Source organism: Fusarium oxysporum, chromosome 5 (assembly GCF_000149955.1).
Source record: "Fusarium oxysporum f. sp. lycopersici 4287 chromosome 5, whole genome shotgun sequence".
Classification (NCBI taxonomy): Eukaryota; Fungi; Ascomycota; class Sordariomycetes; order Hypocreales; family Nectriaceae; genus Fusarium; species Fusarium oxysporum.
The window spans coordinates 179,700-192,526 of NC_030990.1; the positions used below are offsets into that span (position 1 = coordinate 179,700).

General features: G+C 48.1%; 6 protein-coding genes across 7 annotated transcripts; 3 read left to right on the top strand and 3 right to left on the bottom strand.

The window, feature by feature from the left end:
• Positions 1-15: 15 nt before the first annotated feature.
• On the top strand, positions 16-1,612 carry FOXG_15241 (uncharacterized protein). The gene is made up of 2 exons (XM_018395326.1): positions 16-1,085; positions 1,133-1,612. Exons 1-2 carry the CDS (start codon positions 297-299, stop codon positions 1,415-1,417), a joined length of 1,074 nt encoding a protein of 357 aa, XP_018255159.1. The 5' UTR covers positions 16-296; the 3' UTR covers positions 1,418-1,612.
• On the bottom strand, positions 1,560-2,927 carry FOXG_15242 (uncharacterized protein; the record flags this gene model as incomplete). The annotated part of the gene is made up of 2 exons (XM_018395327.1): positions 2,558-2,927; positions 1,560-2,500 (listed from the first exon to the last, which is right to left on the bottom strand). Exons 1-2 carry the CDS (start codon positions 2,751-2,753, stop codon positions 1,560-1,562), a joined length of 1,137 nt encoding a protein of 378 aa, XP_018255160.1. The 5' UTR covers positions 2,754-2,927.
• A 1,905-nt stretch (positions 2,928-4,832) lies between these two features.
• On the top strand, positions 4,833-6,319 carry FOXG_21865 (uncharacterized protein). Its single transcript, XM_018402239.1, has 5 exons — positions 4,833-5,083; positions 5,141-5,177; positions 5,228-5,295; positions 5,344-5,717; positions 5,777-6,319. The coding sequence occupies exons 1-5, from the start codon at positions 4,931-4,933 to the stop codon at positions 6,258-6,260; spliced, it is 1,116 nt and encodes a 371-aa protein (XP_018255161.1). The 5' UTR covers positions 4,833-4,930; the 3' UTR covers positions 6,261-6,319.
• Positions 6,157-8,059, bottom strand: FOXG_15243 (homoserine O-acetyltransferase). Of its 2 annotated transcripts, XM_018395329.1 has the most exons (5): positions 7,948-8,059; positions 7,706-7,877; positions 7,270-7,655; positions 6,871-7,219; positions 6,157-6,821 (listed from the first exon to the last, which is right to left on the bottom strand). In XM_018395329.1, the coding sequence occupies exons 3-5, from the start codon at positions 7,533-7,535 to the stop codon at positions 6,348-6,350; spliced, it is 1,089 nt and encodes a 362-aa protein (XP_018255163.1). In that variant the 5' UTR covers positions 7,536-7,655; positions 7,706-7,877; positions 7,948-8,059; the 3' UTR covers positions 6,157-6,347. The 2 variants fall into 2 exon arrangements, with proteins under 2 accessions (XP_018255163.1, XP_018255162.1); XM_018395328.1 differs by having other exon boundaries at positions 7,706-8,059.
• A 213-nt stretch (positions 8,060-8,272) lies between these two features.
• On the top strand, positions 8,273-9,608 carry FOXG_15244 (uncharacterized protein). The gene is made up of 2 exons (XM_018395330.1): positions 8,273-8,706; positions 8,759-9,608. Exons 1-2 carry the CDS (start codon positions 8,565-8,567, stop codon positions 9,418-9,420), a joined length of 804 nt encoding a protein of 267 aa, XP_018255164.1. The 5' UTR covers positions 8,273-8,564; the 3' UTR covers positions 9,421-9,608.
• A 214-nt stretch (positions 9,609-9,822) lies between these two features.
• Positions 9,823-12,114, bottom strand: FOXG_21866 (uncharacterized protein; the record flags this gene model as incomplete). The annotated part of the gene is made up of 1 exon (XM_018402240.1): positions 9,823-12,114. The coding sequence occupies exon 1, from the start codon at positions 12,010-12,012 to the stop codon at positions 9,823-9,825; it is 2,190 nt and encodes a 729-aa protein (XP_018255165.1). The 5' UTR covers positions 12,013-12,114.
• Positions 12,115-12,827: the final 713 nt, after the last annotated feature.

A 12,827-nucleotide genomic window follows, 5' to 3' on the forward strand; every position in this document is an offset into this window, starting at 1 on the left:
TTCTTTCGGCTTGGACTGCAGCAAGAGAATCTCCAAGCTGGGGGGTTCGCGGTCGCTATACGGATGTCGGGTTATGGTTTCGGAGGACCTGAAAGGCTCCGAGGCGGCGCTGTAAGTTAGTGCATCCTCCACTAAGACTATCAGAGACAATGCACCCCAGATTTAGAGGTAGGCGAGACAATTGAGCATTATAACAGAGGCGCGATAAGAAGACCAAGGGTGACTATCGCAATCAAGAATTAACAGCAATATTTTCATTTATCTCTTGTTTTTTTCTGTAATTCATATTCACAATCATGGGCGGTGAAGTCTCAAACAAGACCTGGGTCTTCAAGCAGTCGCCCTCAGGCCTACCAGAGCCTGGCGTCCATACCGCTTTCGAGGACCGACCCTTGAGCCTAGTCGCACCACCCGGCGGTCTGGTCATCAATCTCCTCACAGCTGGTCTCGATCCTCATCAGAGAGATCGCATGCGAGGAGCTGGCAACGTTGACTACGTACCTGGCTATGAAGTCAACGAGCCCATCACCAACTTCTCGATTGCAAAGGTCATCCGCTCAGACAATGCCGCCTTTGAAGAGGGGAGCCTGATCGCTGGTAGTCTTCCTATCGCTGAGTATGGCATCATTCCTAAAGAGCTCATTGACGCGAGAGCAATGGCGTCACCGCTTGTTTGGAAGGTCTCCAACGACTACAACCTTGATGTTAAGCACTACGTCGGTACTCTTGGTCTGGCTGGCATGACTGCTTGGAACTCCTTCTACGGTCTCGTCAAGCCTGTCAAGGGTGAGACTATTTGGGTCAACGCTGCATCAAGCTCTGTTGGTGAAGTTGTTGTCCAACTGGCTAAGATCGAGGGCATGAAGGTGATTGCCAGTGTGAGCTCTGACGATAAGCTCGACTACGTGGTCAATGAGCTTGGTGCAGATGTCGGCTTCAACTACCGAAAAGAGCCCGTTGGCAAAGCCCTCAAGCGTCTTGCGCCAGATGGACTAGACGTTGTCTTTGAGAATGTCGGCGGTGATCATTTCCAAGCTGCCATTGAGAACATGAAGTGGTTCGGCCGCATCATCAGCTGCGGAACAGTAAGTCTCTCATCCACTTGCCCATTTACCTCGCTCACACTCTCTAGGCATCCCAGTACAACAAGCCAGTTGAGGAGCAGTATGGAGTCACCAACTTATCCGAGATCTTCCGCCGACGCATCAAGATCCAGGGCTTCATCTTCTGGGATGACAACATCTACACTGACAACATTGAGAACTTCAAGGCTACTATGCCAAAGTGGGTTTCTGAGGGAAAGATCAAGTCGCGGTATACTCAGTTTGAAGGCATTGAGCAGGCTGATAAGGCGTTTTTGTCGATGTTCACTGGCGGAAGCCATGGTAAGACGGTGCTCAAGATTAGCGACCCTTAGGTGGAGTGTGAATAGTACTGGGATGAAGAAAGGCAATGGCAGTAGTCAACCTGGATCTCTATTTATAAGTAAAAGTAATATGTCTTTGTGCCTAATCTCAAACTCCCTCTGGTAGGAGACTAAATATGTTACTGATTGGGACTCATTCCCAGGGGTGTATGTTCATCTTGACCCCGGCCCCATCTCGATATTTATCCAGTGCCTTGTTCACAGCATCTGCATCCAAACCTTGAATAACCTCGAAGCTACTGGGGCCAAGTTTCCCCTCCTTATACCAACGAGGAGCCTCCTCCCAGAATTTCATAGTCAGCTCCGGGTGGATTGGAGATACACCAAACACCAGACGCCGCTCATATCCTGCAGCCTTGGACCCTAGTCGAGCAGCGTCAAGGTCTCCGTCCGGTCGACGAAGAGTGATCAAGGTGCCCTTCTTCCTGTTTGACAGCGCCGCGACACCGAGCTCTTGGTCTAGGCCAGCATTGACCGTGTCAACAGCGTAGATCAGCTCATCTCCAGCAATCGCACGAATCTGCTTCAGCACATCAGGGGCTCTTCGATCGATAACGTGAGTGGCTCCGATAGCTTTGAGGTTTGCTTCATTCTGTTTCCCAGCGATCGCGATGATTTGGCCTATTCCTGCCAAGTTTGCAAGCTCAACGACGGCTCGTCCTGTGTTGGAGCCGCCTCCAATAATGAGAAGGCTGACGCTAGAATAATCAAAAGACTTTGCCTCGGGTGAGAAAGGAGGGGGTAGACCATGACCGGAGGGGGCAAACAGGGCAACAAATGCAGCCAAAACGATGACTGGAATTGTTGATGCCTCGTCGTCAGTCAACCCACTGCCGGCTACTCTGCCTACAAACCTCGCATCAACAAGAGCATATTGCTGCGCAGCGTTGAAGTCATTGCTAAACCCCCCTTCGGCAAACGTATGACCAAAAACATGCTCTCCAAGCGTGAACTTGACAGAGTGCTCTCCGGTTCCGACAGTCACTACTTCTCCGACCAGGTCGCTAGCAATGACATATGGAAAGCTGGTAGCAAAGAGGCCATCGTCGCGGGTTCTCTGGTCATGAGGGTTTACTAAAATTTAATCAGTTTCGCGCCCTGTTCGTAGGTAAGCATGTTCTTGGAACTTACGGCCAGCGACAAGGACCTTGAGCAGTAACTGGTTCTCGCCAGGCTCTGGGATTGCCCGGTGCCCCAAGGCCAACGGCTTGCCCACCTGCTCAAGTAAAAGAGCTTTTTGAGACATTGTTCTTTGCGTATTCAGATTCGTTGAATGGAGATGGGGATAGAAACAGAGGAAAAGGGTGAATTTATATAAAAATAGCATTGTTCATAATCCAGCAATGGCTTACTCTGTCACGCCATCGTAACCTGGAAAGCTTTATCGGATTTATCATCTTACCAATTCGCATGCCATCTAACAGCGTATAGATGTTCCAGAAAGTTTTGATGCCCTGTTTCATCAAAGGCGTGGATGCTTGATCCGTATATCCAGGCCACGTTTACTTTCGACCTTGATTGGTAAGCATGCGATGGCATCAAAACAGACTTCAACTGGCACTCGTTTTAGTAAGCAACCCCGCAAATCACGCTGCGAGATCCATCGCATGGGATGTTCACTAATCATGTATGTGCATATCGTGAGTGTTGTTACACCGGCCCTTCAACATATGTCGGCTTGTGACAAATATGATCTGAGGGCAAAATGAGCATAGTAAACTGTATAATAAATCTGTCCCCAGAACTAGCAGGAATTCATCCAGTGACGTTGACTGTGCGAACAAGCACATAGCAATCAACTTCCGTGTCGCATAAGTCAAAGCATGTTCGTCAATAGTGACCTTGGTAGAATGCTTTCTGGCTTCTGGCTGTCTTGGGCTTCACAACATTTTCGTAAGGGTGGTTTAGTTGTGTATACTATAAGGTGGGAGCGCGGCTGCTTGAAAACTAAGAACTACCTTGGGTAGATTTATGACCTTCACTTGGGAGCACAGATGTTTTATAGAATGCCTGATACCTCTTAGAACTTCAACGGTTAGATTTGTTAGCCCATCGACCTAAACTCGCCAGTCATCAAGGCGGAGTAAATAATTTCCAGCTACTGCTTCAGTTCAAACTTTAAATCTTGAAGAGCCAATTGCCTTCGGATCTAAATCTCGCAGGGATAAGCTTGGTCTTACTTGCCCCGGTTATTGAGGGGAAAATCACCTGTTTTGTACTATACAGACGGCAATACCGGTCCAGCTGGGTTGATCTACCCAAGTGTCAAAGCAACTCCGATCTAGCTGATCGGTGAAAACCGCGCCCTGCCAAGACTCGAAGATCTTCAGGGACACACGCTGGGAATTGGGATATCTCCGCATCGTCGGTCCGACGGGTTATAGATACCTGAAACGATATCTCACTCGCCCATCTCCGAAACGCGGTGCGCATTGACGGTGTCATCTGGTTTTGACAGGTTTCTGTTTCTGGTTGTCCTAAATATCCATTTTACGATACTCACATGGTTGCGTTGAATAATGTCTTAGCCGGATTACTTGGATGGAAGATGTGGCGTTTGATCGGGTAGTTCCGTGCCCGTTTTACTCAATCTGTTCACTCCCGCCCCAACATGCCAACGATGCTCTCTACGGCCAGATATCTCAGCTGCAGCTAAAATGGGTTGCCATTAGCTTGATCAGTACGCGAAACAGCAGTTTGCTTAACTGTTATATCAAATTAGGAACCCTTGAGCTTCCTCCCTCTGTGTTATGTTTCATGTGAGAATGAGCTACTTGACCCTTCAGCTTTTTCGTGATAACTAGATGCAAACATCTTATCTACTACGCGATTCAGATGCGCGACCATGGCGCAATATGTGGAAATATCATTTACCCAGTCTCGCTTTAGGGTGCGCCTCCTTGACCTTGTACAGACAATGATCTTCACTGTCATACAACAGGTGACATGTCGTGGCGTAAGAGTCTTGGTGGCTTTAAGCCGAAAAGCTTATCTTGCGCTATTGCGTAAGTAGTCGGCATGCTGCCTGAAGTGTTTCTTTCTAGTTGATAGATCTGGCAGCTGAACCTTGCATTGCGCACCTTGTCTCTAGCTTTGTCTCGAAAACGATTATCCAACTTTGCAGATCAATGATAAACTGTGATAGATGTAAATGCCGTATCCTTGTACTGAGTTTAGAATGGTTGTATTTATCTCTGGTTGGCCTCTGAAGTTTTAGTATGCTTGGCGGCTTCACTAAATCCAAGCCTGCATTTACCCTGGCCAGTGGCTTGGGCTAAGAACGTATCGATTTGGGCAGGTCGTATAATGGCTTAACTCTATTCTAGACGGACTTTTATTTGGTGAACTTGTCAGGGGGTTAGCTGGTGGTTACATATTTCAGACGTATTACCAATGTTATCGCAAGCAACTTCTCAGTCAACAGCGATTACAATTGCTACCCGATTGTTGTTTACACCTTACTGAGGGTTACCACCCTTCTATGACATTCAATATACACTTAAGATGAAAGAGGGGGATACTCGGGCACCACTCATACTGGGTGTTGTCCTATCCTTACTGCTGCTGACTTTCAGCGTTGTACTTCTACGTGTGTACACTCGAGCTATGCTGCTAAAGCAATTCGGTGCCGACGATATTTGGGCTGTATTGTCTATGGTAAGTCCCAACTTCAACACTATGAGCCGGGTCAGGCGCTAAGTATGAGAACAATAGGCTTCGATTGCTTCATGTGCATTTAGCATACTGCTAGGTAGGGGTAAATTCCGTCTCAATAGGGGTGAGAAACTAAATTATCGAAAGGCATTAAATACGGATTTGGTAGACATCAAGTGTTCTTAACAGAAGAGGAATCCAGGAATTATTTCAAGGTTTGTTTCTGGGACGTTTATCTGCTTGCTTGCTAATGATAGCGAAAGGTGTTTTACGTTAGCATCATTCTTTATCTCGTATCCTTGGGCGCGATTAAAACAACGCTCCTCTGTCAATACTACCGCGCATTCGCCATAAACAAGATGAGGACGGTTCTCTTGGTTGCTATAGTCTTCGTTTCGGCCTGGAGCATTTCTCAGATTTTCCTCAACATCTTTATTTGCACCCCTATTGCTGCTTTCTGGGATAGGGCTATCGAAGGCAAATGCATCCCGAGTAACCCAACGTGGTACATCACTGCAGCTGGGAACATCGCGACGGATATAATGATTATAGTAATTCCCTTCCCCGTGGTGATAAAGCTGAATCTGGCTCGTCGGCAGCGCTTTGTGCTGCTTGGGGTCTTCTGCGTGGGCTTTCTGTAAGTTCTACCCCCGCAGTCTCGTCTTGTGGCACACTAGGTACTAATCGCGTACATAGTACTTGTGCTATCTCGATGATTAGAATGGGCTATCTGGATATCAAAGAAGACCTCACCTGGGTAAATGTCGAGCCGGCGTGTTGGTCATTCACCGAACTTTGTTGCGGGCTGCTATGCGCCTGCGTCCCGACGCTACGACCTTTCGTGTCACGGTACTTTCCATCAATGTCCAGCTATAATCGCTCGAGAAAGACATACGCTACCAACCAGCCACCCGAGCCGCACACTGCTAATCGTTACCACGAGATCGAACTACAAAACGGACGTCATATACAGGAAGATTTGCTTCAAGACGATGGCCAATCGACGAGAATACTGTGCGTGTCCGAGTTCACAGTGACGGAGACAAGGGAATTGGCGAATACAAAGCATGGGGAGAGGGAAAGCGATGATGAGGTTTTATTGGTGTCTCATGTGTTTGCCGATCCTCGGCCTATTGAGAAAGCGAGGACCAGGCCAGGCAGATTACCAGCTACAGATTAGGTGTACGCAGCGTCAAAAAGGACGATCTGACCTTCCCTCAATACATGATGATAAAGATGTATAGTAATATGCCTACTCCTATATTAACTACAGAGCCGCTCGCTGCATAATATCCGGTAAATTCTCATGCAGAAACCCAATCAACAACCAGTTCAACTGACTCCACTCAATCAAGAACGCATCATGCCCATCATCACTTACGATCTCTCTCAACTTGGCATTTGGCACAGCTCTCGCAATCTGCTCTTGTTCAGCAAGCGTGTACAGCCCATCACTTCGTATTCCCAGCACAAGCGTAGGCTGCTGAATCAGTGACAGTGCTTCAGCGATGGTCCGTGTGCGGCCGCGCGCCAAATCATGAGTGTCGAGCTTGTTGGTGAGGGCGATGTAGCAGTTGCTGTCGAAGCGGTCCGAGAATTTCTTTGCTTGGTAGCGGAGGTAGGATTGGGCGGCGAAGTTGGAGTCAGCGCGGTCAAATGCGACGGGTGTTTCGTCTGCCCCGCCTTGGCTGTGGATAGGTGTCCCGTTGTTTGGTATTGTCTTGCTGTCTTGTTGTTGTGTCTTGAACTTGTTGTTAGACTCAACTTTCTCACGAGAATTGGGTACTCACCTTCTTCTTGTTTCCCGTATCGCGCCCAAATCGCCTCTCAAGAGAATCCCGACTTCGATACGTCAATAGCGCCGTCATGCGAGCTGCTTCCAAACCAAGGATTGGAGGATCGTCGAACCCGTAACGACCATTCTTGTACTTGACATCGCTTCGAATGGCGTGGCGCTGTGCTTCTCCCCAACCAATCGCCCATGCACTTTGATGACTGGATGTTGCAGCTGGTACGATACAACGAACGTAGTCTTTACCGAAGAACGCCCATTCGAGAACGTGCATACCGCCCATGGAACCACCAATGACAGCTGCAACTTTCCGAACTCCGAGTTTGTCTAGAACCAACTTATGAAGTCTGCGATACTTAGCTAGACGATTGTGGTAGTCTCGACAGATATCACTTACCGAACATCATCTCGGATAGTAGTTGACGGAAAGTCAGCTCCATACCAACCCTGGGAGTAGTCCCCGTTCTTAGCAGTCACAGGACTGGCCGTTCCATATGGACTTCCTAGACTGTTCATACAGACAACGAAGAACTTGTCTGTATCAAATGCCTTCCCAGGCCCAAGAAGCGGACCCCACCAGTCACTGACATCTGCACTCCCAGACAACGCATGGCAAATGATCATGACATTATTGGCCTTTGGTGATAGCTTGCCCCAGCTCATGTATGCACAGGAACATTTCTCATCTCAACTCCAGATTCGAGCGTGAGTTGGGGATCGTGATGATTTCTCGTCCGGGGACACGATTCGAGAATGGATTGACGGCTCTTGGAACACTCTTCTCTGTGTTGAGTTAGTACCACTCTATTGTTACATACAATCTGATGTCTCACCATATGGAATACTTTTACTAAGGCCATCGTGAACGGGCGTTGGCAGCGCCGGTACCGTCGTCGTTGTCGTCATTCTTCGTCTTGATACTATGGACAAATTGCCATAGATGCTAAGAGAAATGCTTTGGGAAGGAGCAAGAATATGTTTGTGAAGCGTCCTCAGAGTCTGGCGCTGGTTCATCGGAGACAATTGCTTAGTCAGAGGGTAAAGAGCGATATCATCAGGTACTAGGAGTGCATACCACAGCAACAGCGTCGGGGCAGTCAGCTTCAAGAATTTGTCAATTTTTGTTGTCAAAGGCGTAATCTAATCTCATATCCGTGAGAGATAACCCAGTGTAAGTAACTACCCGTGTTATTCTCGAACCTCCGAACTGGCCAGCCCAACCTCCGATCGTTCGATCCACTTCTGCAAAGCTTCCGTACATCTTCCGATCGACGGAACAAGCTTCTGGAAGCCTCTGAGTGGTCCGATATAGATCCATCCCTGTATTTGTGGCTCCGGTCGTCCCGTTCGTATCAAGCTTATCAATGCGGTTGCCTTGCAGGTCTTGACAAGGCGGTCCGAGTGGTTCGGATGGTATGCATCACATACCGCTTGCTTGATGGTGAAACAGCGTAGAGCAACCTTCATGAAGGACAAACCGAACTCTGCCGTTCTACATACAGGTCAATAAGTATAGAGAAGACCGGACGAAAGGAAGAGAAGCTTAATAAGAAGGTTGCTTCTGCGGAGGTCTAACACATTCTCAATTATACCAACTCACCCACCTTCATCTCATTTCACAACTTCGACTCTAAGAATTCTTTGGAGTTTAATTCAGTTCCAACTTCAGCAAATCACTTAAATAAAATCAAGATGAGGTTTCTATGTCTTCACGGCTATGCCTTCAGCGTAGAGGTTCTCCAACAACAGATGGAGCCCATCACTGCTCATCTGCCAAGTGACTGGGAGTATGAGTTCCTCGAGGCGGGCATGGAACCCACAGAACTGATGCTCCGTAAGTGCCACCACAGTCATCTCCACTGCATCCGATGATCTAACAAGCGTAGCAAATCTTAAGCAAGTCCCCAAGCCCAACTACAGCTGGTACAACTTCCCCTACCCCGAAGACGTCGAAGAGGCATATGAGCGTCTTGCCGCCTACGTCGAGTCCGAAGGTCCTTTCGATGGCATCTGGGGCTTCTCCCAGGGCGGTTCTATGGCTGCACTTCTTCTTCTCATGCACCAAGCCGAGCACCCCGATACACCATACCCCTTCAAGATGGCCATCTTCACATCAGCCTTTCTTCCCCACTCCTTTGACAATGGTGTGATCAGCTGGGATCTCACAGAGAAGAACACACTTGAGCCGACATACCTTCCCGGACGAATTGACGTGTCTCACGGCAAGAAGCTGGACTGGAAGAAAGATCTTCACACTTCAATTGAGTATGACATGATCAACGCTGTCAAGGATGAGCTTGACTTCCCTGTTGATCTGCTCCTTCGATGGAGACCAAGTGATATTCCTGAGAAGATCCCAGTACCTTCTGTTCATGTTCGTGGCCTAAAGGATCATTATTCCTTTGTTGATGAGTCAGTTTATGAATTGTTTGATCCTGAGATGGCGAGGAAGATGACACATCGGGGCGGACACAACTTCCCTAGATATAATGAGGAGTTGGTGCACTTTGCAGAGTTGATCATTGAGACGGTTGTTTCTCTTCACTAGAGGATTATGGTTGTTTTGCTTATATTAATGCTGCTGGATGCCTGGCTGCAAACGAAAAGTTTCACAATTGTTATGGATATGATAGATTGTTTCTTTTCCTTAGACTTCAGACAATAGATTGAGATTGTGTCTTGATATCCACTCACCGACCCTTTCAATCTCATTACGGGGGTAACAGTAATTTTCTCCAATTGAATTACTGCACCGTGATAAGACTGTGTTCCATAGTCCTCCATTAACGCTACCATGGCTTCGATGCTCTGGTAAAGAATCAAGCCTGCACGTTGTAAAAGGCACAGCACAGAAAAAGTTATGCTCTACCGATAATTACACGGCGATGCTTTAAGGAACACAAACCACCTGGCCATATCTCCCGTGCATTCGTGCATAACCAATTTACCATTAGACGACATCATTCAGCCCTGCTCGCAAATACAGAGCCTCCACTAGATTTCCAGCATCAGGTTCGAACAATCCCTGGCATTTTGGGCACGAAGCTCTCCTGACACTTCCTCTGAATTCTGCCAGTGGAGAAATGTCCATGCATCTTGGACATCGATATTCTAGCTCGAAAATGCTCTCGTGTTCCTCAGCACGACGACGCAGCTCTCTGTCTACTTGAGTATCGAAAGCTTGTCGTTCAGCGTCTGTCAGTTCGCTCTCCACCCAATAAACGTCGTAGAAGGACAAGGAGGCATCTTTATTCCCAAGAACTGCGGGGTTCTCAATACTAAAGGTTCCATTATCTCCCCATGAACTCCCCCACGAGTTTAAAAAGGTCAGCGACTTAGGGCTGCAGCTTACCAATACAACGGCGTGACCACCTGGTTCATACTCCTCGTCAAAGTGTTGTGCCATTTGGGCTTCTGTAAGAACCTTATTGCGCATTGTCGAATTCCCGCCAAAATGTTGAGAGAACTTCTCCCACCCAAACGTTGATAAATTGAATATAGCGAGCACTGGGCGTCGCCGCAGCACTGCTTGGCGAGCTCCCTCCTCGTCAACCTCTTGGAAGTGGAGGGGGCGGTACCAATGGCACGCATCTGCTAATACTTGTATAGTAGGTTGCCCATCTTCTACCTCTGGATATTTAGATAGAATTTTATCCCGTATTTCGTTGAAAGAAGGAATGCCACCGTCTCTAGAGACAATGCGAAGTAAAGCCATGTGTATAACAGATGCTACAGCATGCGCATAGCAGATACCCCTTTGCCCTTGGTTGGTAGGTCTACTTCGAATGGTAAGATGCTCGTTGTTGATATAATCGTCAAAACGTATTTTGCCAACTATATCCAGTAGCGCATCTGCTGAACCAAATCGTGCACAGAGCAGCATCGAACAAAACTCTTCCAACGCCGTGACCGTGCAGACCGTGCAAAATAGGGCAATCTCTCCAGCGGAGGGAATTGCCCAACCAACAGAGGCCAAAACAGGGACTGGATGTGTTGATCCAGGAATACGCTTCGACATGTTGAAGAGGGTTCGGGTGCCCTCGTCCCAGAGCGGATTTGCCTCATAATGCAAGGCCCGCTGAGTATTCGACCGATCGTCTGTGAGTTTGACCGTTGCGATTGCTACACCCTCACTTTCAAGATCATGGGCGGCTGTTGATGGATCACCATCTGTTGAATGACCGTCCGAGATAAGTACAAGCACGCGATGTTGTGCTTTTGGCTTGCTTTGGAAGGCATCCAGAGCCTTTTGTAACGCATGGCACATGGGCGTAAGACCATACATGTACTGACGAATGGCGTCCAATACGTTGTCGTTGTTATCTTCCGGCACATTTCTTCGATCACGATCCTCGCGGTCCTGTAGTCGCTGTAGAATGTCCACGACCTCATAAATAGGACGAGGTTCGAAATTTACAAAGTCCGATAGCCAGTCCTTTTGGATACGCCTGGCTAAGGCCAAAGCCTCAGATCTTTCGACCCTTGAGTCTTCCACTGAATTACCAACCGCCGAACCAACCACCGCACCGCCCGCCGTGCCAGCCGCCGAACCAAATGTTGAAATAATCGCGCCAACCACGGTTCCGCCGGGGATCAACACTGATGCGGCGAAACCGAGGGCTCTGCCAATAGATGCACCAACTGTTTGACTTGATGAGCGTAGCATTGCTACTTCAGCTTCAGGTGGAATGGCGTCAACGAATTGTTGAACTTGGTCAGGATGACGTTTTAAATATGCGTCGACGATTCGAGCCTCCCGGCATGTGAGTTTTGTCTTGATGTACTTTGATATGTAAGACACGTCATTCTCATTCGCACGAGCGATGAGAAGATCATGACCGGAAGAATTGTTTCCTGAGTCGTTCAGTAGAGCATCTGCGATGCCACATAGGTCCGCTGCGAGAGGGTTGGGGTGCTCTTGACTGTCTTCAGGCATCTGTAGCCCAAAAACACCAACGAACATGACGGCATTGGGGTTCTGCTGTCGCTCTGCTTTTGCTAACTTGAGGGCCGCCCGAAGGACAGCTCTGAGTCGATCACTAGCAGGCTCGTTTGAATGGCCTGACTCAAAGGCGCTGCGCATTGAGCCTGAAACGTCGAGCAGGCAGCCAACAACAACTTGAGCTGTTGAATCTGACATGATAGATAATCCAGAAGCAGTGGAGGATTTCGGTGTCAAAAGTCTCAGATGTTCCGAACAGGGGATCTTAGTAAATTCAAACGAGAACAGAGTTTCTCATCCCGACAATTACTGCCTAATATACAACCTCGTTGGTTGAGACGTCTAGGTATGTACGGTCTCACGCGGGGGTTGAAAGGGACCTCCTCACTGGACGCCAGTCAGCACATTGATGCAAGGTGATGTGGCAGACACACTTCTTTTCCCAAGAAAGCTCTTCGAGATAAAATAATTATTAAAACATCCGAAACGTCTAGCCATTTCACGACAATCAAATACTAAATACGAGAGTAAACAATGTCTTTGAGATATCGACCATTATTTACACCACGATCTATCCGTTTGCTATCAATTGCTGAAGCAGACAATAGTGGCAGCCGTATTCTGACATGCTACTTAACAGAGGTATCTCTAGATTCTCCATCCCTCAATTATTACGCCCTCTCGTACATGTGGGGGGACCCTTTACGTACTGCCCGTATACTGGTTAATGGGGAATGGCTAGTTGTGAGACTCAATATTGAGGACTGCCTACGCCACCTGCGACTGTATTTGTACGGCTGCGACCGTCACTCCGTCTGCCACAAGGAATCTCCGACCCTAGTGCCTCTTGATCGACGATTAACCTTCCCGGCGGAAGATGTCTGTTGCCATCTTGTCTTGCATGAGCCACTGGCGGATAGCGCCCGTCGGTGCAAGATGATCGATCCAAAGAGATGTATTTCGAGTAAAAGAAAGAGTACTGAATGACTCCAGCTATAATTCTTTAGCACTAT